We start from the raw sequence: 22,514 nt of genomic DNA, 5'->3' as shown, positions 1-22,514 counted from the left end.
AAGGGTGAATCGATTGCAGGCAAATGTGAAGAGTAGGTTTAGTGCGACATCAAGGCTATGTTTTAGCATTCAAGAGCAAGTGTGAAGAGTAGGTTTAGTGCGACATCAAGGCTATGTCAGTAAAGACGATGCATGAGAAATGAAGTGAAATTTTTTGTTTCTCTACATCCAACCATCTAGATCCTATGGCACGTAAGAAGACATTCCTATGGTGTCGGACATCCCTCTTGCATGCCGTATGTTCTAGATTGTCATATGCATGTTTCTGTAAGATTTCGTGGTTTTCATCTAAAGTGTCAAACTTAGAAGGAAAGGTTGTATTTTCAGCCTTTCACAACAGATTTCAAACTTCAAATTTTTTGGTTTTCATTTAGTGAATCTGAATGGCAACTTCTTATAAAAACACTAAGTGTCAAGTAGGTTCGGGATGAGTGGAGGAAGCCCTAGCAAGCTGCCTTTCAGAGCCTAAGGGGACACCAATTTTTGTGCCGATGATTTAGGTGACCATGTCTTTTGAAATCGACATGGAGTTCTAGGCTATCATGGATCACAAGGTCCCCGTGCTAGCAACTCTCCCACAAGATCAAAAGCTACATGGGGAGTTTGGGTGGCATGGCGGTGCTCACACATTGGAGGCTTGTCATGTTCCGGGATTGGGCCATCATTTACTTTCGGTGAGTAAGATTTGTAGACTTGGCCTTTTATATGAGTTTGATAGGGATTCCTTTCGGGTTCTTGATGAAAGGACTAGATAAGACCTTTGCTAGGAGCATGAGGAGAATGATGGCTATAAGATGCGGAGTTCTTCAGCTCTTACTTCTTTTTGTCTCACTTTCGAGCCTTAGATTGAGCTAGGACATGCCCGGTTTGGTCATCTCAACTACAAGTGCCTTTGAAAGGCAGCTTGTGACTAGCTTGTGCATGGATTGCCAAATGTCGGGATGAGCCATCCGTCGTGTATCTTGCATCCACAGTAAATAACATAGAGGTGTGATTCCCAACAAGGCTTCAAGATTGGCCAAGGAACCCTTGGAGCTTGTTTGTACAAATTTCCGTGGGTCTATGGGATGGAGTCCCTTAAGGATAGTCTTTACCTTACGTTGAATATGGATGATAATAGCAGGATGACATGGACATTTTCTAGCATTGAAATTTGAAGCTTTCTCTGACTTTAAGGATTAGTTCATCTTCAAGGAGGACCGTTCAAGACGAAAGATTAAGACAATTAGATCAAACAAGGGTGGAGAGTTTGTCTCCAATGAATTAACTCGGTTTTGTACGGATCAAGGGATTCATTGGGGGTATGCAAATACCAATACTCCTAAAGAGAATGGCATATTGGAGTGGAAGAATAGGAGCATGATCGAGATGGCTCGGACTACGATGGAGTATCGGTAGGCACCTTAGTGTCTATGGGCCCAAACAATGGCCACCACAATTCATATCCTAAATCGGTCACCCACATCTATCGTTGCTGGTTTTATTCCTTGTGAGGCATATTTTGGTCTAAAACTAGATGTTTTAGTGAGAGTGCACAACAGAAAAGGAACTTGAACACAGAAAGAAAAGGAGAAGGGAAAAGACAGCAAGAATGAAAGAGAAATCTACATTGAATTCGGAAAGAATACTGAATACAATGATGGACTGATCAATCTGTGCATGCAGCTCAAAGCATCAGTGACGGCACTGGATTGTTTTGGAAAATGATGACAGCACCAAAAACAGTGATGGAGATGTTGTGCTAAGAAATGCACTTAGCCACTTAAACAGCCCCAAAACATAGCCAAAACCCTAAAACGGGGAGCAGATCGAGAAAGTTAAGTGGGAGAGGATCTAGAACCCTCATTTTCTATAAATTGGCAGCCAGCCCTCCACTCTTTTACAATCTCGTTTTTGCAAGTTTTAGGTGTTACCAACTTGCTGCCCACACCCAGTCCCAGAGGTCATCTCAGCCCTTGCTGTCCATTACTGTTCCCTACAGTCTGGCGCCTATTTCTAGCCCTCCGCACACTGATTGCTGCTGTTTCTACCTGGCGATTTGACTGCTATTCATCTGCACTGCTGTCGTACAGCCTGCCACACCAGCAAACTGCTGCGTTTGCAGGCTCCAGCTGCCGCCCTGACAGTTTTCTCTCTCCTGTCTACAGTCGCTGCAGTCCTTCTCTCTCCTGCAAGCTGTCCTACCTACGTTTTTAGTCTTTCTCTCTCCTGCAGGCTGTCTTGCCTGCGTTTTCAGTTTTTCTCTCCTACACGCTCCGTTTTCAATCTTTCTCTCCTGCAGGCTTCGTTTTTAGTCTTTCTCTCTCCTGCAGGCTGTCCTGCCTGCGTTTTGAGTCTTTCTCTCTCCTGTAGGCTCCGTTTTTAGTCTTTCTCTCTCCTCACTGATGTCTGCATCAAATCCAGCTTCTCACTGCTGCGTTTGCTGATGTTCGACATCCGGAGGCTACCTTGCTGCAATTTGGGATCCGTTCGGAGTACGACACACTCTCCAGCTCATTACCCCTGCCTTGATCCTAGAGATACAGGAGTTCAAGGTTTAGTATTCATTCACTGCGTTTAGTATTCATTCACTGCATAGTGTGTTTGTTGCATGAGCATCACATTATTAGTAGTCATATCATTTCATTTATTCACTGTGACTCTAACCCTAACCCTAATTGTGTTCTTTTTATCAATCTGTGCTTTGTCATACGGTTTCTGTTTATGTTTCTATGTTAGGGTATTTTTCTTTACATGGTATCAAAGCTTGATACTCTCTGAGAAACCTAGGCCTTTGATCTAAAAGCTCTTCGCAAGAAGCAAGAACAACAATAGGTTCAAATGATTTCGAACACATCAACACCGATTCAGTCTCCAGATCAGCCTCTGCCGAGAACCAAACGAGACTGGGCCGATCAGCTTGCTCCACAAAGTTCCGATATGGTGGGAGAAACATCTGAGGTACATGGAAGAAAAGATAGGCAAGCTGACCTCTGAGGAGTATAAACTAATCATAGCCTATCGACAAAAGAAGATTGAGGAGCTCGACCGAAGGATTGCCCTTTAAGAAAAGCTTCTAAATGAAGGTATGCATGGATTTCACTCTTCAAATGTTGCACGTAAGTCTGATGATGTTGTAGGGCCGTCGAGACCTCCATCAGGGATGGGCCCCCCTCTTGGAGAGCAAGATCCAAAGTATGTTTTATTTTTTCAGACTCTTCCGTCCTCTCCGGTGCAAGATACTTTTGATTCATCTTTTGTGCCTTCTTCTTTTACCTCTTCTGTTTTGCAATATACTGGTAGAGATCATGTGGAAGAAAGAGTCCAGTATGTTGACTACAGAAAAGGTCCTCTAGAGGACCAATTCTTGTATGTTAACACGCGTCGCGGGGATTATAAGAAAAAGCTAGGTAACTCTTCTTCTGTCCTTCCTTCTTTTCCGTCTACTTCACATAATCAGAATGAATTCGGTGTTCCTTTCACTTCATTACATGATATATCATCATCTTCACAATTTCATTTTCAGTCTTTAAATGATAAAAATGAACAAAAAGAATTTGCACCTCATACATCTCACTTTCAAAACCTACCCATCCCACCACATTATTCCGCTGCTTCACCACTTCCATTTACACCATTTACATTTCCATTTCAGACACCTCATGTTGCACCACACATCACACTGGGGGTTATGGAAACATAGGCACATCCTTTAGGACCTTATCATTCCCTCAACCGGGTGGTGTTCCACCTACCTCATACACACTTTCGGGATCATTGCAGCCTGGGTATCCCACTCAGTCTCTCCCGAGTGTGGATCAGTTGCCTCCACAATTTGCCTTCATGGCATTGCCTAGTGGATCTTCTGATCATAATGTTGTGTCCCAGCCTTACTTTGGACAAGGCTACTGTGTCCCAGTGACTCCACCTACACAGGCACCTTATGGAAACATTCATGTTCCAATGTCTCCGCATCAATCAGCACTCATTGGACACTCACGGCCTACTTCTACCTACCCACCTCTTCCCCCTCCTTCTTACTCTTATCAGACACTCTCACCTCTACCATCTTTCCCACCATCATCTTACTCCACCCACCCGACACCTCATAGTTCTAGCTCATCTTCTGTCAAAAATGCATTTAATGACAAGACTCGTTTTAACAGGTCAAACTTTACTACTTGGTCGAATTTGATGAGACATGTCCTTGATTCACAAACATTTTCATACACTAGATGATCTGCACTGTCCTCCAACTTGGGGTGAACTTGTTATCCATTCAGCAACTTTGCCGATTGGGTCGAGCAATCTTCTTCATAGCAACCACAATCGAGGTCTTTGACTCTCAAATTGGTTTAGTGATTGCTCATGATGAGGCACAACCTAGAGGCCTATACCACATGGCACGATTTCTTTCCAAGCCAACAACAGAGGACTTTGAGTCCCACCGCTTCTAGACTTTAGCCACTACATGAGAGCCTACAGCCACTAAGCGTCTTTGGTATTTTCACTTAGGGAATCTTGGATATGACTCTCTTTATGAGTTGCCGTGTCAATAGATGGTTGATGGCCTTTCCTGTCCGAAGCTATCGCGAGATGTCTGTAAAGCTTGTCAACTCGGAAAGCAACACCATACTCGATTCACTCAACAATCTATACATAGAACTAAGGTGCCTCTTAGATTGATTCATGTTGATCTTTGTGGGCCAACATCCATCGCCGCCTTGAACGGCGCACTATACTTTTTTTAAAATTGTGGATGATCATTCTCATTGCATGTGGATGTACTTTCTCAAGCATAAGTTTGATGTCTTCACATATTTTTCTGCTTGGGTGTTGCTTCTGCATACCCAAATTGGTTGTTAAGTAGGATGCATGAGGAGTGACAATGGAGGCCAATTCACCTCTCACGAGTTATCTAAGTTTCTACAAGAGCATAGTATTTACACCAACTTACCTCTACCAACTCCCCTTCACAAAATGGAGTTGTAGAGCATGGGAATTAAACCATTATGAACATGGTATGCTCTATGTTGTTTGCAACAGAGCTCCCTAAGTGCCTTTGGTTTGAGACTATTAAAACCTCAATGTACAATCCTCAATTGGTGCCCGATTATGGATGTCCCTCAAAGGACTCTATATGAGGCATTCTTTGGCTCTCAACCTATAGTTTTCCGCTTTCGAGCCTTTGGGAGTCGTGCCTATATGCACACCCCTGATGACAAGATAGGCAAGTTTACTCCTTGAGCTGATTTGATGATTTTTGTCACCACTCCTCCAAAACATGTCATCTATTCGATCCTTGGACAACCAAGGCGATCGTTAGTAGAGATGTAGTGTTTGATGAGAGAGAGTGTGCAGTCATCTATACCAAATTGCGAGCCCTATCCTCACATTATTCCTTCCAAGTCAATGTCTTCTGAGCCAGGTCTACTACATACTCTTGACCCACCATAAATTCTTCATCTTCCATGCCCTCTCTACAAGACCTATTACCTCACTAGTACCGATAGACCATACGAGATTCGGGGTGCTTCTACCAGATTTTCACTCTGGAGGGCCCTTGAAGATCTACCCAACTTGCACCTCAAGCTTCATTTACATCGATGTTTATAGCTAATTATACAGCGCATTCTAAGCCAAATAGTTGGTAAGAGGCTCTTCAACACCCCAATGGTGAGAAGCCATGAAAAAGGAGCAAGAGTATAAACTGAAATGAGACTTAGACCTTCGTGGATCGTGCGTCACAAGATTGGGACAAAGTGGATTTCTAGGATTAAGCTAAAGGGCTGATGTAACTTTAGACAAGTACAAGGCTTGCCTTGTGATGCAAGGGTTTCGACAAAAGCAAGGTCTTAACTATGGAGAGGCCTTTGCTCCTATAGGACATTTTTTACATCATTTTGTTCGTTGGTTGCACTCACTACTCACTACAGTTTGCCCAATCTATCTGATGAACGTCGATGTGTCTTTTTGAATGGTTATTTAAAAAAGGAAGTCTATGTGGAGCAACCTTCCGGATTTTCTTCTTTTGACCGAAAAGATAAGAACTTTAGCTTGCAAAAAGTCCTCTATGGGCTAAAAACAAGCACCACAGTCTTAATTTTAGAGGATGGATGAGTTCCTTAGAACTCATGGACACCATTCTACCCATTATGACAAGAACTTATTGTGAAAACACGCGATCAAGAGCATGGCAGCTAAGGTGGCTCATAGACATAGACTAGATTCATGTAGACACTGGCATGACAGAGACCAAGAGACTTGACTCAAGAACAAAGAACAAGCAACAAGTACACTATACTAAAGTACAAACTAACAATGATATTGCATTCATCTCATATGAAAATGACAAGCAAGTACAATGTTAAATAGATTTGGGTAGGTGGCAGTCTTTCCCTCTATGCCTATGGGATTCCTACAGCCTGCATATCCCCAGCCCATCTGCTCTTACAAAGAGGCAGCATGAACGTAATCGCAAATCTCAACATCCCTCCTCAATCACAACCAGAAGTACAAAGTGTGTAGAGGCTTTACTGAAAGCAACACCTGCAAAGTGTGGGCACACCATAAACATGGCAAAACACTAGAGGCTGTAGCAAAAAAGGCTAAGTGTGGGTACCACAACCATGGTTGACATCCAAAGGCTGTAACAGGGGCCTCACAAAGTGTACAGAGGTTGTAGTACAAGGCTACATGAGGAGTTTACAAGCTTATGATAAAAGCATTTTGGCTTTAGACATTACAAGGCTAAAACAATCTATCAGAGTAGGCATAGAAGGACTTATGCGGCTTGGTCTTATTCTTCTTCTTCCTTTGCTCCATGGTCTTCTTCTTCTTTAACTGCAGCAAGATAGGCCTTCTGGGACCTCTTTTTGGCATGGCAAAACTTCTCAGTGTGTCCAGTCCTTTTGCAAAAATCACAGAAAAGCTGGTCCTTCTTGCCTTTGTACTTATTGCCAACATATAACACTTGTTCATCTCTAGAGGTGCTTGGTTCTTTCTTAGTTTTCAGCTTCTTTTCCTCCTCTAACAGTGATGCCTGGATATCAACAAGCTTAGGGTTTGATATATTGATTAAGGTTGTTAATACATTATTATATTTAGGAGGTAAACTTTTAAGCAGAATACCAATACAAACATCTTCTTCCATTTTAATGTTGATTCCTGCAAGCTGGATCCTTCCATGTAATTTAGATGTGTGGCAAGTGGTGTGTTGGACTGCATGTCAAGCCTGAAAAATTCAATCAAGAGACCATACTTTGATGACTTAGACTTTGCACCAAACAAGGTGTCTAGTCTCTTCCATGTATCATGTGAGGTCACACAGTTATCCACATGGTGGATGTAGCTGTCGTCTAGCTCCAGTTTGATAATGGCCTGAGCCTTATCATCAAACTTTTGCTAAGTGACTGCAAGATCCGCCTCACGAGGCTTCTTTTCTTTGCCACTTGTGATAACCCATAGACCCTTCTTCATTAGGATAAGCTTGATACGGATCTGCCAGGTGTGAAACCCGAGCCCCTTAAAGCGAACTATCGAAGAGTCCTTGCCCATGTTAGAATTGCAGAAACAACAACAAATCAACTCCAAAATTCTCAGATTTCAACAGCATAAGAGATGACCTTGAATGTGTTGATAAAGCCTAAGTGCCAAGAGACACTAGATAATAATATCAAGAGATACTTGTGGAGCCAGATGCTTGAGAGATCTTCAAATCTTCAATGGGTCTTCAAGTGCTTCAAAGATCTTGAAAACACGGGATCTAGAGCATGGCAACTATGGTGGCTCATAGACATAAACTAGATTCATGTAGACACTGACATGACAGAGACCAAGAGACTTGACTCAAGAACAGAGAACAAGCGACAAGTAAACTATACTGAAGTACAAACTGACAATGACATTGCATTCATCTCTATGAAAATGACAGGCAAGTACAATGTTAAATAGAGTTGGGCAGGTGACAATCTTTCCCTCTATGCCTATGGGATTCCTGCAGCTTACATGTCCTCAGTCCATCTCCTCTTTCAAAGAGGCAGCATGGATATGATTGCAAATCTCAACACTTATATGTCTGTACTACTTCAAAGGGAGTCAACTATATCCTGCTATATATAGATGATTTACTTATCACTAGCTCAGATTCTGCTGCCATAGCAAAAATTAAGGCTCAGCTTTGCTCTATTTTTGAGATGGCACCTTAGTTTTATGTCCTACTTTTTCAAGATAGAGATAGTTCAATCTAGGGATAGTATTTTTTGTGTTGTAGCAGAAGTATGCTCTTTAGTTAGTTGACCAATATTGCACAAATCAGACACGGCCTGTGGCCACGCCTCTTGATCCCATTGTCCATCTTTCTAAGGATACCCTAGATTAGCCCTTTGACGAGCACACCTATAGATTTGTGGTAGGGAAACTTCTTTGGTTGATTCACACTAGGCCAAATTTAGCTTACTTGGTTAGTTTCCTTAGTCAGTATTTCACTACATCTAGAATATCACATTGGATTCCATGTCTTCATATTTTGAGATGCGGTGTACCTATTCTTATGGCTTAACTTATGGTTCTATTTTATGTTTGCAAGAGTACACTGACTCTGACTGAATAGGAGATCCTAACACTCAGCGTTCCCATAGCAACTACTTCTTTACTATGGGCACGGCATGCAACTCTTGGGCCAACCATTGTGAGAGAGCGCAATGGAAAGAGGAAAGTGAACAAGGAGAGGAGATAAAGAGAGAACAAATGAGAGACAAGGCACAATGTGACTAGAATGGCTGAAAGTACAAGGCAGCAACAGTCAGCCCCAACACGCAACTCTATGTGTCAGTGTGGGCACCATACGGTAGTAGAGGAATGAGAGAATAAGGAGGGCTAGCTGATCACCAAGGATCGATGATGGATGATGAAAATGGGAGAGGGCAAGGTGCCTATATACAGGCAAAAAGAGGCAAAACCTTAAATATGGTCAAACCCCTTAAAAATAGCCAAAAGTACATAAAAGAAATATACTAATGTGCCCTCCATCTAATGTGTCTAAGACATTAAAAAGACAAAAACAAATACAATGTCAAAGCTCCCAATGTCCTTATCTGACTCACACTGAAGCTCACCGGCTGGAGATAACCACACAAGACACACAACTGCTAACACCCACTCTCAAAGTATGGATGTGGTAGAAGGCCAAAAGAGATACAGATCTGAGGGTGGTAGGAAGAGTGCCAATGCCGATGAAGTCCGCTAATGAAGAAAGCCAACCAAGGAGCAAGATCTTCTCTCCATAGAAAAATCTGATCAAAAGGAAGGCCACCAAAGGGCAATGGAAATGAAGAGACCTTGAACGGATCACTCCTAAAAATGCCAGTCAGGAATGGGTAAGCCAAGCCTCTAACCCTACTATGAGACGAAGGTAAGGAACTATTGAAGGCGCCCTAGGCTGCATAGAAACAAAAAGGACCAAGAGCTAAGCAACAGCGGATGGTGGCTCAATGACAAAGAAAAGAGCTTGCTGCATAAAAGAAAGACCCAAAGTAGACTGAAAATCCTCAAGAAACTCCTCACGATCCTAGAAAGTCCCCCTCACAAACACAAAGGGCCAAGAAATCCATAGCCGCATCACCAATATCATCCCCCTCTAAAAGGGCTAGTAGGTACAAGGGAACCACCAAAGCAGATGGTGGGGGATGGGATGGAAACTATGGCATAACGGTACATAATCAGGAATAGGTGTGGCAATAGAAAGCTGCCTCAGGGGGCCCTGCACAATGGAAAGGGAATGGAGCATAGACAGCCCCCTCTCCTGCCAACCTATCACAAAAAATGGCTTCTATAGGAGAATCCTCAACAAAGACAGCCAACTCGGTTGCAAATAGCGTGGGTCTTGAGACTAGGAAGGCCAACAACTAAGGAAAGAGGAAAGCCCAAGTTCAGAACATGTAGGGTCTCAGAAACAGAGCACAATGGATGGTCAAACAATAGAGGCAAGGTGCCAACACCACTAATAGGCACCAAAGAGATGTCACCAACAGTGGATACCGTTTGACGAACGGAGATCTCGCAACAAATCACCTCAGGGAATCGTATGACTCGATGCACCACTATCAATGAGGCAAGGCTGCTCAAAAGACAAAATTGAAGAAGGCTCCTCCACTTGATAAATGTAGAGAAACCCTAACTCAATGGTAATATTAGGTGACAAAGAAGAGGTAGACAAAGGCTCCGATGTACGTCCACCCTTCACTCCCGAACGAAGATGAGGGTATATCCTCCAACACTTCTTCTCAGTGCGAGGTCTTCCCACAATGAGGACACATGGGATATCCTCTATGCTTCCCCAGCTATATCAGAGTAGGAAGTGACTCCAACATCTTCCTCTTCCCTTTCTTTTGCTTCGCGTATCTTGTACCTAAAGATATAGCCGCATGAGCACGGCCATGTATATGGGCTCCACAAGAATCCGGCCCATTGTGACGCACATCTGTTAGCAATCTAGTCAGCTCATGTGTGAGTCTAGGCTATGCTTGACATTACTAGGTATTTTAGGCATTTTATAGAGGTCATTTTAGTGATTATTTAGGCATTTATTGCTAGCCAACCAGTTGCCATATTTGGCATATTTTGGGCCTATTTATTCAATGGCTCCTCCTCCTCTCATTCAGTCATCATCATTCTTCACGTCGTCTTCCTATTGGAGAGAGGAGCCAGTGTCGATGCCCACACAACCAATGACTCACTGTTGTACGCATCATTCTCGTGTTTGGTATATAGATTCCATTTCCCAAGCACATCTCTGAGTTCTCTTCCTTTTTGCAGTGTTCTTTTGTTCTTTTGTTTCCTTTCTCTTCTATCTTGTGTTCAGCAATTTATTTCAGCACTTGTCTATGCTTCCATTGCTGCACCACTTCTAACATGGTATCAAATTGCAAGATCTCGGTTCTTGCTACGATTTTTCTGCTGATTACAAGTTTTTCTTCCCCTTGTTGATCAGGCCTACGTTTTTCAGACCAGCAACCTGTGTTTTCAGTCTGCGCTTGGATTTCAGCTTGCAATCATCAATTTGTTGCATTCAATGCTCCACCAGCCTGCGTTTTTGGTTTTGTGCCCCTAACCGCGGCTGGATGATTGCTTCTATATGCCGTTTTTGCTGTTTTCGGCAGTTTTTGGCTAGTTTTTCTTCATTTTGCAGCAGTTGGCCTTCATTTTTTATCAGATTTTTGGTTATACTACATGTGAACTCTCATTTTGTGAAGTCTTTGCTGTTGGTTTGGCTACATTTCTTCTTCGTATACCCTCTGTCTCCTATCTTCTCTTCTCCTCTCCAGATGGCTCCTCCATGCACTTCTACACATGATAAGTTACATGGACCTGACTATCTTACATAGAGTGTTGTGATGAAAGCTTGGTTTGTGCAGAAGCGGATTTGGTACATTGTATGTGGAGCTATTCCTCGTCCTCAACGTCCTTTTCCTCTTCCCGAAGATTTTGATGAGGACAACCATGAGTAAGTTGTGCTTACTTGGGATTCGAACAATACACGTGTATTCTGCATTGCTTCGATGTATTTCTAAAGAAGTTCTACCGACACTTATCTCCTATAGGACGAGGCACCTTTCCCCCATGCGTGTTGTAACCCTTTATGGCTTCAATGGATGAAGTTTGAGTCCAAGGACACCATTCAGCCATTTTTGCTCCATGTTACATAGATACAGGACCAGCTTCGACACGTGCAGTCTACCCTTCCAGAGGCACATCTAGTGGGCATAGTACTCTACAAGCTCCCTCCAGAGTTTGATGAAGTGGCAAATGCTTTGAGGGCACAGACATCCTCTACACCTATGAGCTTTACACATATGTCCTTGATGTTACTTGAGCATGAGACATCTTTGCATTTACAGGGGAGGCTCTCATCTCTTTGCGGTAGTTCCAATGAGGCCTTTACAACTTCAAAGAGAGGTGACAGGAAGAAGCCGTCGAAGGCCCAGTGTTATTGCTATGGTAAAAAGGGTCGCTTGCGAAAGGATTGCAAGGAGTTAGCAGCCTCACGGAAGAAGAAAAAGACACGGGATATGGCCTCCTTGGGCGCATCATCTTCCTCAAACTCCGACTCCGATCCTCTAGCCAAGGAGAAGTCTTCAGCGCAGAAGGGATCGACTTCTTCAAATCGTGGAAAGGGCTTGATTGCCCCTTCCTTAGCTGCTTTCTAGTCCAGGTGATGCGGTCCTTCCTCACAACTCTCCGGAGCCGAAGAGGGAGTGTGAGGGGGTGGAGAGATGGGGCAACCGTGCCTCATCTATACAGGTATACAAGTGCACAAGTACCAAAGAGGGACGTTCCTGAATCGACTGAAGGCTGGCATGTTCAAATCCTGGAGCTGGGATTGCCATCCAAGTTCATGGTGAGTTATTTTATTTAACAACGAGCATGCTTGGCTCCTAGTCTTGAGCTCACATGAGGGGACACTTTGGCGATCTTGGCCAAAGGCAAGGAATCCATGGTCACATATGTTAAGAGATATTTTTGACAAGATGGTCTTGTATACTACTGCGAGACATTGTTGATGACTGACACTGAGACCTGTTATGACTCTCCTCTATTTTCTGGAGCTAGTACACTCAACGTCAACATCAAGTTCTCTCCAAGGCACCTTGGTGGTGGCTAGATCACCCACTACTTGGATATCCATGGTTTTCCTCTAATGGCTCTTTGTTGTATATAGTTATCATTGTATCATTGTATTATATCACATCACCCATGATCTGAGAGAGGGTGTTAGCAGTCTAGTTAGCTCCTCATGTGTGAGTCTGGGTCATACTTGACATTACTAGGTATTTTAAGCATATTTTAGGCATTTTATAGTGGTCATTTTAGTGATTAATTAGGCGTCAAATACCATATTTGGCATATTTTGGGCCTATTTGTTCAGTGGCTCCTCCTCCTCTCATTCAGTCATCATCATTCTTCAAGTGGTCTTCCTATTGGAGAGAGGAGTCAGTGCTAGTGCCCACACAGCCAGTGACTCACTGTTATATACGTCATTCTCATGTCTAATATATGGATTCCATTTCCCAAGCATATCTCTGAGTTCTCTTTCTTTGCAATTTCTTTTGTTCTTTTGTTTCCTCTCTTCTGTCTTGTGTTCAACAATTTATTTCAGCACTTGATGCACCACTTCTGCTAACATCCTACTCAAGCACCAATGGGACTAGCTTCTCCCAAGTAAGAGTCTCCTGACTATAAGAAGTGAGAAGACTGGTGTAGAACACATCATATATTGGTGACAAAAGATGTGAGAGAAGTGTCACAGCTAGGTCCTCTGAAGAAATGTCAGTACCAAGGGATACAAGCTCATCTCAAATCTCCTCCATGGTGTGGATGTGATCCCTCATCGTAGGAGAATCTGCTAACAACAAAAAGGTGTTGTAGCTTCAACTCGAGATAATCGATATCCAAGTGTCTGGATCTGGAAGAGAGATACCAATCTCCTCCAAACCTCTGCAGTGGTGCAACTGTCTCACATGCATAAGCACAAAATGTATACAACTCAAAAGGAGAAAAGAGCAAGCTCTGGCATTCAATTGATCCCATAAAGCTGTCGAATCCACACTCACATCATCATGAGGATCCACAATGTCCGGGTATAGGGACAATAACAAAATCCCAAAGGTCACAATCATCAAAAAGACACTCCGTGCGGCACAACCAAAGAGGATGGTTTTGTAAGAGTGCGCTGCGGAAGAGGGAATACGAACACGGGGGGGGGAGAGAGAGAGAGAGAGAGAGAGAGAGAGAGCAGAAAATAAGGAAGAGAAATCTGCACTGACTGAAATGAATGCTGAATACACTGAAATGGACTGATCAGTCCCTGCACGCAGCCCGAAGCGTCAGTGAGGGCACTAGATCAGGCTGATGATGATGGCAGCACCACCACAGGGGAGGAGTGTCGGAATCTGCAAGAAGACAAGTGATCAAGTGGGGAGGGGGGCTGCCTATAAATAGGCAAAAGGACAAACCCTAACCCTAACCCTAAAATGGGCGCAAACCCTAAAAATGCCCTAAAATGGGCGCCCCACATTAGTGACCAAAAAAGTGGCCGGGCAGCCAGTGGCTGCCCACTAAAAGAGGCCAAAAGGAAATACACATCCTAAGACAGCCAGTCAAGAGTGACTAGCCTCCCCCACCATAACACATGACAAACATGTCAGAGCTCCTAATGTTCTCGTCTGACTCGGACTGAGGCTCACAGGCAGGAGATGACAAGGCATGACAAACATGACTGCTAACAAGTTCGTCCTATTCAACTTGTCAAATGCAAAGAGAGAGGGTAGGACAGGCACCTGCTCAACAGATGCCATTAATGCCAACAGATGGCACCTGCTCAACAGATGCCATTAATGCCAATCGGAAACTCGAAGCCTTGAAGAATATAGTGGGAAAAAGAGAGAGGATTGCAAGTGGTCTGAAGGGTCCCCAACCACATGATCCCCCGTAGCATACACATCGGCCATAAATGTCCTTCAATAAGTACCTGCAAGAAAATAAAGAATATGTTGTCACTAGAAAGAAAACAACCAATAAGAAGTGTCGTCAAGATAACCAGGGTCAGTTGGGCCATGACACAGAAGAAGACATATGGAGGCATGGTATACATGGGGTATCCGATGTTGAAGGGAATGCACAATGTCAAGCAAAAAGAGGGAGCAGTAAATGCAGAGTAAAACAGGTCTTCAGCCTGTAATTGCAGCCAATCCAAGGGCTGGTAATGTACCAGCAATGCCCAGAAATGGTGTACCTACAATAAATGCAAATCTGCCCTGCTGCTGGCCTGAAAAAGGGGCCACCCAGCACCAAAAAGAAGCCACCCTGGTCAAAAAAGACCAAACAGTATGTAACACAGCAAAGTAACAATTCTGTCCACCTATAAACAGGTCGCCCAGCAAAGAATAGGTACTGCCCGGCCTGCAAATGTTCCGCCCAGCTGAAGGAGGGTGCCCTGCTGTAATAACGCAGGCAATGCAAGGCCTGGTTCTGCCGCAAGTGTGCCAAGGGCTGCCTGCAAAAAACACAGGCCTATATGGTGCCGCCCAGCCAATAAAGTAGCCGCCCAACTTGTTTGATGTCGCTTGAGTGCAATAATGGTGCCACCCAACCTAGTGGAGGCCACCCAGAAGCAAAATGCAAATCTGCCCTGGTAAACACAACCTAAAAGGGCTGGAAACAAGCTGCCCGACCCTGTTTGGCTTCAAACACAAGGTCTACAACATGTGGGGATGATGCCTGGCAAGTTTTGTTGTGGACAGCACGCTCCTCTTTGAGATCTCCAACTACCACGCATGGCTCTGATACCATGTGAAAGCGCACAATAGAAAGAGAAAAGTAAACACGGAGAGGAGACAAAGAGAGACCAAAGGAGAGAGAAGGGACAACGTGAGTGCAATGGCTGAATGTACAAGACAACAACATTCATGGCCCCAACACGCAACTCTATGCATCAGTGTGGCCACCAGACGATAGTAGGGGGATGAGAGAATAAGGAGGGCTGGCTGATCACAAAGGATCAATGATGGATAATGAAAGTGGGAGGGCTAGCTACCTCTATATGCCAAAGTGGCAAAACCCTAAATATGGTCAAACCCCTAAAAAATAGCCAAAAGTGCATAAAAAAGAAAGATACTAATTTGCACTCCATCTTAAGTGTCGAAAATATATAAAATGACAAACAAATACAATGACAGAGCTCCTAATGTCCTCATCTAACTTAAATTGAGGCTCACAGGCAAGAGATGACCACACAAGACACACGACTACTAACAACCGTAAGAAGGCGACCGTGGCAACTTCCACAGGAAAGCTAAGTACAGGCTCTTTTCAATGGTAGCACGGAATCTATCTATTTGAGGAGCTTACTGGTGGCAGCACTTCAATTTCCATAGGACTCTTCCCGCCATTGTCTACTGCAACAACCAAAGTGCCATTGCCCTTGTAGGCAATCGGATTATTACACCACGAACGTGGCATGTGGTTGTCTACTGCAACTACCAAAGTGCCATTGCCCTTGCAAGCAATCCGATCATTATACCGCGAACGTAGCATGTGGGGATCCACTTCCAGTTTACCATAGAGCAGATTGAGCTAGACACCATATGCCTAAAGTTTAAGCCTTCCTCCAATAATTTTGCAAACATATTGACCAACAGGGTCAATCGGCCGATATCGCAATATATTCTACCTAGGATCATACACTCCATTCAGCCTTGATCTCATTTTTATAGGTTTTAGGTGCTAGAACTTCGCTCTCGACTCCCTGTTCGAGGACTTCTCAATCGAAGCTACCCCAAACTTTCTTTACCCATCCAGCACCTATTTTCAACCTCTACCTCACAACCCGTGCCCCTTGCTGCTATTTTATTGTTGTTGTTTTAGTACACGGTTTCCTGCAGTGTTTTACTATTGTGTATCTCTAATATTTTATTGCAGCACTTTATTGTTATGTTATACTATGGCATTTTACTACTACATTTTGCTGCTCCCTCTATCCTAGATCCAACATTTACTTTTGCATTTACTACTTCCAAACATCTTCAGAGGTTGCCTTACTATGTTTCAAGATCCGTCAAGAGTACGACACTCTCTTGCTCAACACCTCTACCTCGATCCTCGAGACACAAAAGTTCAAGTGCAATTTCCATTTTTGCATGGTTTATTTGCTACATGAGTATTGTATATTCAGTATTCAATCATTCATTCAAACCTCAATGTGTTCATGGTCTCTGAGTTAGCCTAACCCAACCTCTGTTCTATTGAGTTTATGCTTCATCATATGCTTTCATTAAAGTTTTTGCATTAGGCTATTTCTTCACACACTTTGCTTGTTTCATCTTAAGAAAGGGTCTCACGTTTTAGTTGTTGTGCCTTAGTCACTACACTCATTCATTGTTATGCCCATCTCTATGTCTTTTTTATTGGCTGTGTGATTAAATTATGTGTGAACTATTGAACTCTTGTGTTGTTCATCCTCATTGACTGTAAGGATATATATAATTGTTTTGTCCTTAAAGACATATAAATTGTAATGAAGTAGAATGCATAAGCAACATACAAGTTACAAGTTCTAAACTACAAGAAATAACAAGGTAAGCATTTTAAGTGAAATAACGGAGGACAAGGACAAACAACCAGAGGCTGCAGCACCACAGGCCACTCCCCAAATTAACGGTGCCCATGTAACTGGTTTTGTAAGCTGAAGCCTGATTTTCCATTTGTTCTGTTCAGGAAGGGAACAAGATCGTTAGAACAGAGACCAAACGAGCATACTAGCTGTGATTCCGATCCTGTAATGACCAATGCACTCAATCTTGACACGCAACCCCAAAACAGGGACCCTTACAACTATGAAGACCCAACAAGCACACTAGCTATGATTCTGATCATGGCATGACCAACGCAACAACTATTACGGAAACTAAAAACTCCACACAAATACCGTCTCTAAGGCTGCTCCCTTGATCCCAAGCAGTTGGTTTAGAGCCCCTTTATCGTCAGTCTTGCCAGGAGCAGTGTCTGGGACCTTCGATTTTGCTGCATTTTGAACTGTCACAATGGTCTCCTGCATGTAGCAAAAGATTCTAATCCACTGCATCAAACGGGAAAAAACACGGACCTTCCTCTGCCCCTACATCTGCAGCCTTGATTCTCAAGTGACCTGCAAAGATACACAATCATTTTGCTTCATTCAGGACCATCATGCGTAAGATACGAAGAAGAGCGGAAACTGCATGAATCGATTCACGTAGGAAGGGAATGGTCGTAACAGCTCAGCCTTGTTGTTTTGGGAAAGACTGTGACAGGTCTGAATCTGTGCGGAAGGGCTGCCGGATTTGGTATGCGCGCTTGGCGAACATCAAAGAGTACTGGCGAGCTTTGCAGGAATTCCGCCATGGCTCCCATTCTTTTCACACAGATGTAATACCACACAAAAAAAATCCGGAGTTTCCTTACGACTCCACTGTAATGAATCTGCTGCTAAGGCTGGGTCTAAGGCTATCTAGACAAAACATGTGAAAACCCATGCCTAATCCCAATAAGTTTTGCCCATGATAATTTCCTTCTTGGACTACTAGCTCGTGATAATATTAACCTAATCCACAATGTTACACAAGAAGTTTTCAACATCTTCCCAGGTGGTAAAACAACTCTATTCCCTTGCTTTTCCCTACAGTGTTTAACATCATGAGCTTCTACACTAGAGACATTGCATACCCAACTAGGTGTGGTTGGGAGCCCCCTGCCTTTAACCACACCTAACTATGTATGCAATCATTCCCTCATAGAAGCTCATGATGTTGTCATAATTCATAATGTGGGAATTACAATGGGAGTTAGCCTAAAACTTCTTATGTTAGCCAAGTGGGGTTGGGCGCAAGGAACTATTAGCCCCCACCTTGAGCAAAAGCTCATACTGTTGTAACATTATGTTATTGTCTTTCAATAGTGACATGTATGAACATGCTTAGGACTGATGAGGCACTTTTCCCCATCTTTGGGAGGTTCCCCCCCCCAATCTTGTATATATGCATATTCACTTAAGGCATACTTAGTCTTGTAAAACTTCTTTATTCATATCTTTTAATACACTCTAAGTTGTGTTTCTCAAGCTTCTCCTCCGTGTTGTATATGTGAATTCATGCAACCCTAAATCTAAGAATTGGTATTAGAGTAGGCTTTGATGTCCTAGGTAGAGTTATCAACACCCTTCGCTTGATTTTCTTAGATTAGAACGAGATTTAATGAGCATTCATAGGTTAACAAATATTGTGAGTCAATCAATAAGGGCTTAATATCATCAAGTTTTTTATTCATCTTTATTTTGGCTTCCATTTGTAGTATTGTCAATATTCCACATACTATTTCATCCTTTTGTGTAAATTCTTTAACATCAATAAATTCTACATGTAAAAGCCATTACACTCTCCCTTGTATTATGCTACATAGCACATGTTGGCTTTGTGCATATTTTCATTTATACAATAAACTTTTGCATCAAGTATGGTCAATGGTTGTGGCTCGCAACAATGATGTTTCCATATGTTGATTGTTGAGGACACCATCCATTGTGGGCTTATATGATACATCATGTATTGGTTGCAGAGGGACATTATAACCTTATGCATGGAATTAAAAACCATTTAGGTCATTTTTGAAGCTATAAATACCATAGAAACAATAGAGGCAAGTGATGTTGAGGATGTTGTATTGAAAGGTAGAGCTCAAGCAGAAGCAAGAGCTATGCAAATAGAGCAAGAGAGAGAGAGACACCATATGTGGGAACTCCAATAGTCATAATGTGGGACCAGCCTTCCCTTAGTCAAATATCGCTAAAAGAACAAAAATAGAGTGAAAGTGATGGGTGTCGGCCACCTACAATGTATAGGTGTGCGAGTATTATCAGTATAATGAATATATAGGCACTTAGGCACAAGCGCATTTGCTCCCAACAACCTCCCACTTAAACGCTAATGTACCCCTAGTGAGGAGAGAACGAGAAAAAAGTGACAAAGTACAAATGTAAATAAAGTACAACAAGATGAGGAAATATGCATCTTATCTAACTCCCATCAACTTCCTAAGGAAGGCAAAATGCTCACTAAGGGACTTTTAGTGAGTAGATTTGTAAAATTTTAGTCAATTGAGATCTTGACAAGATCAATGGACTTGTTCTCAATGACCTCTTTGATAAAGTGGTAACGCATCTCAATATTCTTTGTCTTCACATGGAAGATCAGATTCTTTAGTATAGGGACCATATAAGTAATACCAAGGTTTGCCACGGCCTAACCAAATAGCCTCCTTGCAAACCTCAATAGAGGCTACAACATACTTAGCCTATGTAGTGGAAGGTAGAGCCCAAGTATAAGCACATAAGTGAAAGCAAGGAAAAAGTAAGAGCTATGGTGAATGGAGGAAGAGAGCAAGAGAGAGAGACATGGTATATGGGAACAATCACAATATGTGACTAGTTTTCCCTTATTTAAAAGTCACTGAAAGAATAAAGAATGAAGTGATAGTGATGGATACCTACCACTTGTAGTATACATGTGTGCAAATACCATCAGTGTAATCAATATACACGAGCAATTAGGCATAGGTGCCTTTACCCCCAACAACCTCCCACATAAAGATAAATGTGTCCCCTAGTGAGGAGAGAATGAGAAAAATGTAACAAAGTACAAATATACATAAAGTACAACAGGATAAGGAATAGATGTCATCTCATCCTATGCCCATTATCTTACTAAGGAAGGAAACGATCCGTTGAGAGGCTTTTTGTGAGTAAATCAGTAGGATTCTCGTCTTGACAAGCTTAACAAACTTGTTCTCTATCATCTCTTTGAGAAGTGATAGCACACCTCAATGTGCTTGTCTTTGCAAAAATGAAAGACCGCAGATTCTTAGCCAATTGAATGGCACTCATAGAATCCAAATGCAATGTAGGGACCATATCAATAATACCAAGATCTGCAACTAAATGGCATAACCAAAGAGCCTTCTTACAAGCTTCAATAGTAAGTTGCAACATACTCTGCATCAGTGTAGTGGAAAGGGCCATGTATTTCTGCATCTCGAACATCAAAGAAATAACACCTCCAACAAAGGTGAAGATATAGCAAGAGGTGGACTTCCTATTGTTTACATGTCATGCATAATCAAAGTCAGTGTATCCCATGACTCATATATCTTGGGCACCATAACATATGCACATATTTGTAGTGCCCTTGAGATACCTCATGATACCCTTCACGACATCCCAATGATACCTACCACGTGTAGCCATATAGCATGCTATAACTCCCACTACAAATGCTATGTCAAGATGAGTGGCTATCATGGCATACTTTAAATTGCCCACTACGAATGCATAAGGAATCTTGGCTATCTCGGCCTTCTACTCATCAGATTGCAGATAATCGGTATGACTAACCTTCATATGAGAAGGTAAAGGACAACCAATAGGCTTAACATCCTACATATGAAATTGCTCAAGGACCTTTCGGATATACTCATTCTATGACAAGTAAACGATCCCCTTAGAGCAATCGCTTGTGACGCCCATCCTGAGAATATGTGAGGCATGTCCCATGTTCTTCATCTCAAAGCTCTTCTTTAACTAACCTTTCAAGGCATCTAGCTCATCATGAGCAATCCTAGCAATCAATATATCATCCACATGGAATATCAAAATCACAAGGTTCTTATCATGGGCCTTCTTCGTATATAAGCATACATCCATATCACTATATGTATATCCTTGTGAGTGCATAAAGGTATTGAGCTTGTGGTACTATTCCCTAGGTGTTTGCTTAAGCCCATAAAGTCTCTTTCTCAACTTTCACACTAGGTATTCCTTGCCTTTTTTCTCAAAGCCCTTAGGTCACTATATATAAATCTCATCATGCAAGTCCCATGTAAGAAAACGGTCTCGACATCCATCTAATAGAGATCCAAATTGAGATGTGCAACCAAAGAAAAACCAACTATAGGGTAGTAATCTTGACGATAAGAGAGAAGACTTCATCGAAGTCAACGATATGCTCGTACATAAAATACTTGGCAACTAATCTGGCCTTATAGACTAGGTCGGGGCATCCAAGGGTACTCTTCAACCTGTACACCCACTTGCATGGCAAAGCATGTTTTCCATTAGGCAAAGGAACCAAATCCCACATATGATTTTTTTGCAAGGCAATATACTTTGACTACATGGCCCTCTCCCAAGAGTGACTATCACCTCAATGCATGGCCTCATCATAGGTAAAAGCCTTACTAGCATCTATCACCATAACAATATCCATAGAGCCTCTACCTCCTATCTAACATCATGGTCATGGGCCATTGGAGCATCAATTGCTGCAAGCTCTCTAGTGGGCTATACAGTAACAAGAGGCTTCTCCTAAAATATCATTCTACATATCTCTACAACCTACTCGTGCTATTTATTCATTTTCTCCTCATGGTTGTGATGACATTTTGACCATGCAGGTCCCATAGGTGATAGCCCATCTCACTTGCATCCCCATAACCAAGAAAGATGTATTTCACTTATCCTTCGAAACATGGCTCAAAGCCTCATAACCAAAGACATGCAAATGAGCATATGATGAAGGTGTTCTAGACCATATATCCTCTATAGCTTGATAGTCATGAATAGTGCTTGGGAATCCATTAATTAAATATGCTATAGTACTAATCGCCTTAGCCCAAAAGTGTTATGTTAAGCATGTATGGCTAAACTCACTCATGTATCGTCCTATTCATGCCTTCAACCATACCATTCTGGGGTGAGATGTATGGGGTGGTCAATTGATGCTCTTAATACCTCTCTCATGACAAAACTAGTCAAAGGCTTTAGGGATATACTCTCCCCCATTGTCAAAACCTAGGCATTTCAACCTATACCCTAAGTGGTTCTCAACAAAAGCAAGCCAATGTTAAAGTGTTTCCAAGACTTTCAATTTTTGCTCTATGGGGCATGCCTAGAC

General features: G+C 42.6%; 1 protein-coding gene across 2 annotated transcripts in view; it reads right to left on the bottom strand.

Annotated features, from left to right (window-relative positions):
* The window catches only part of G4 (UbiA prenyltransferase family protein), a 69,598-nt gene extending 51,560 nt beyond the window's left edge, over positions 1–18,038 (bottom strand). Inside the window, exons 1-4 of one of the 2 annotated variants that reach the window (XM_087701500.1) lie at positions 17,790–18,038; positions 17,639–17,680; positions 17,462–17,556; positions 17,155–17,242 (exon numbers count right to left, since the gene is read on the bottom strand). In XM_087701500.1, coding sequence (XP_087557626.1) covers positions 17,155–17,242; positions 17,462–17,556; positions 17,639–17,680; positions 17,790–17,925 — 361 coding nt within the window. In that variant the 5' untranslated portion in view covers positions 17,926–18,038. The remainder of the gene's footprint in view (positions 1–17,154; positions 17,243–17,461; positions 17,557–17,638; positions 17,681–17,789) is intronic. The other variant, XM_087701499.1, reaches the window with a different exon arrangement.
* Positions 18,039–22,514: the final 4,476 nt, after the last annotated feature.

This window comes from Lygodium microphyllum, chromosome 20, assembly GCF_053477565.2.
Source record: "Lygodium microphyllum isolate KBCC chromosome 20, Lygodium_microphyllum_v1.1.10, whole genome shotgun sequence".
NCBI classification, from domain to species: Eukaryota; Viridiplantae; Streptophyta; class Polypodiopsida; order Schizaeales; family Lygodiaceae; genus Lygodium; species Lygodium microphyllum.
The sequence above is the reverse complement of the archived record's forward strand: the minus strand, read 5'-3'. Positions and strand labels throughout refer to the sequence as shown.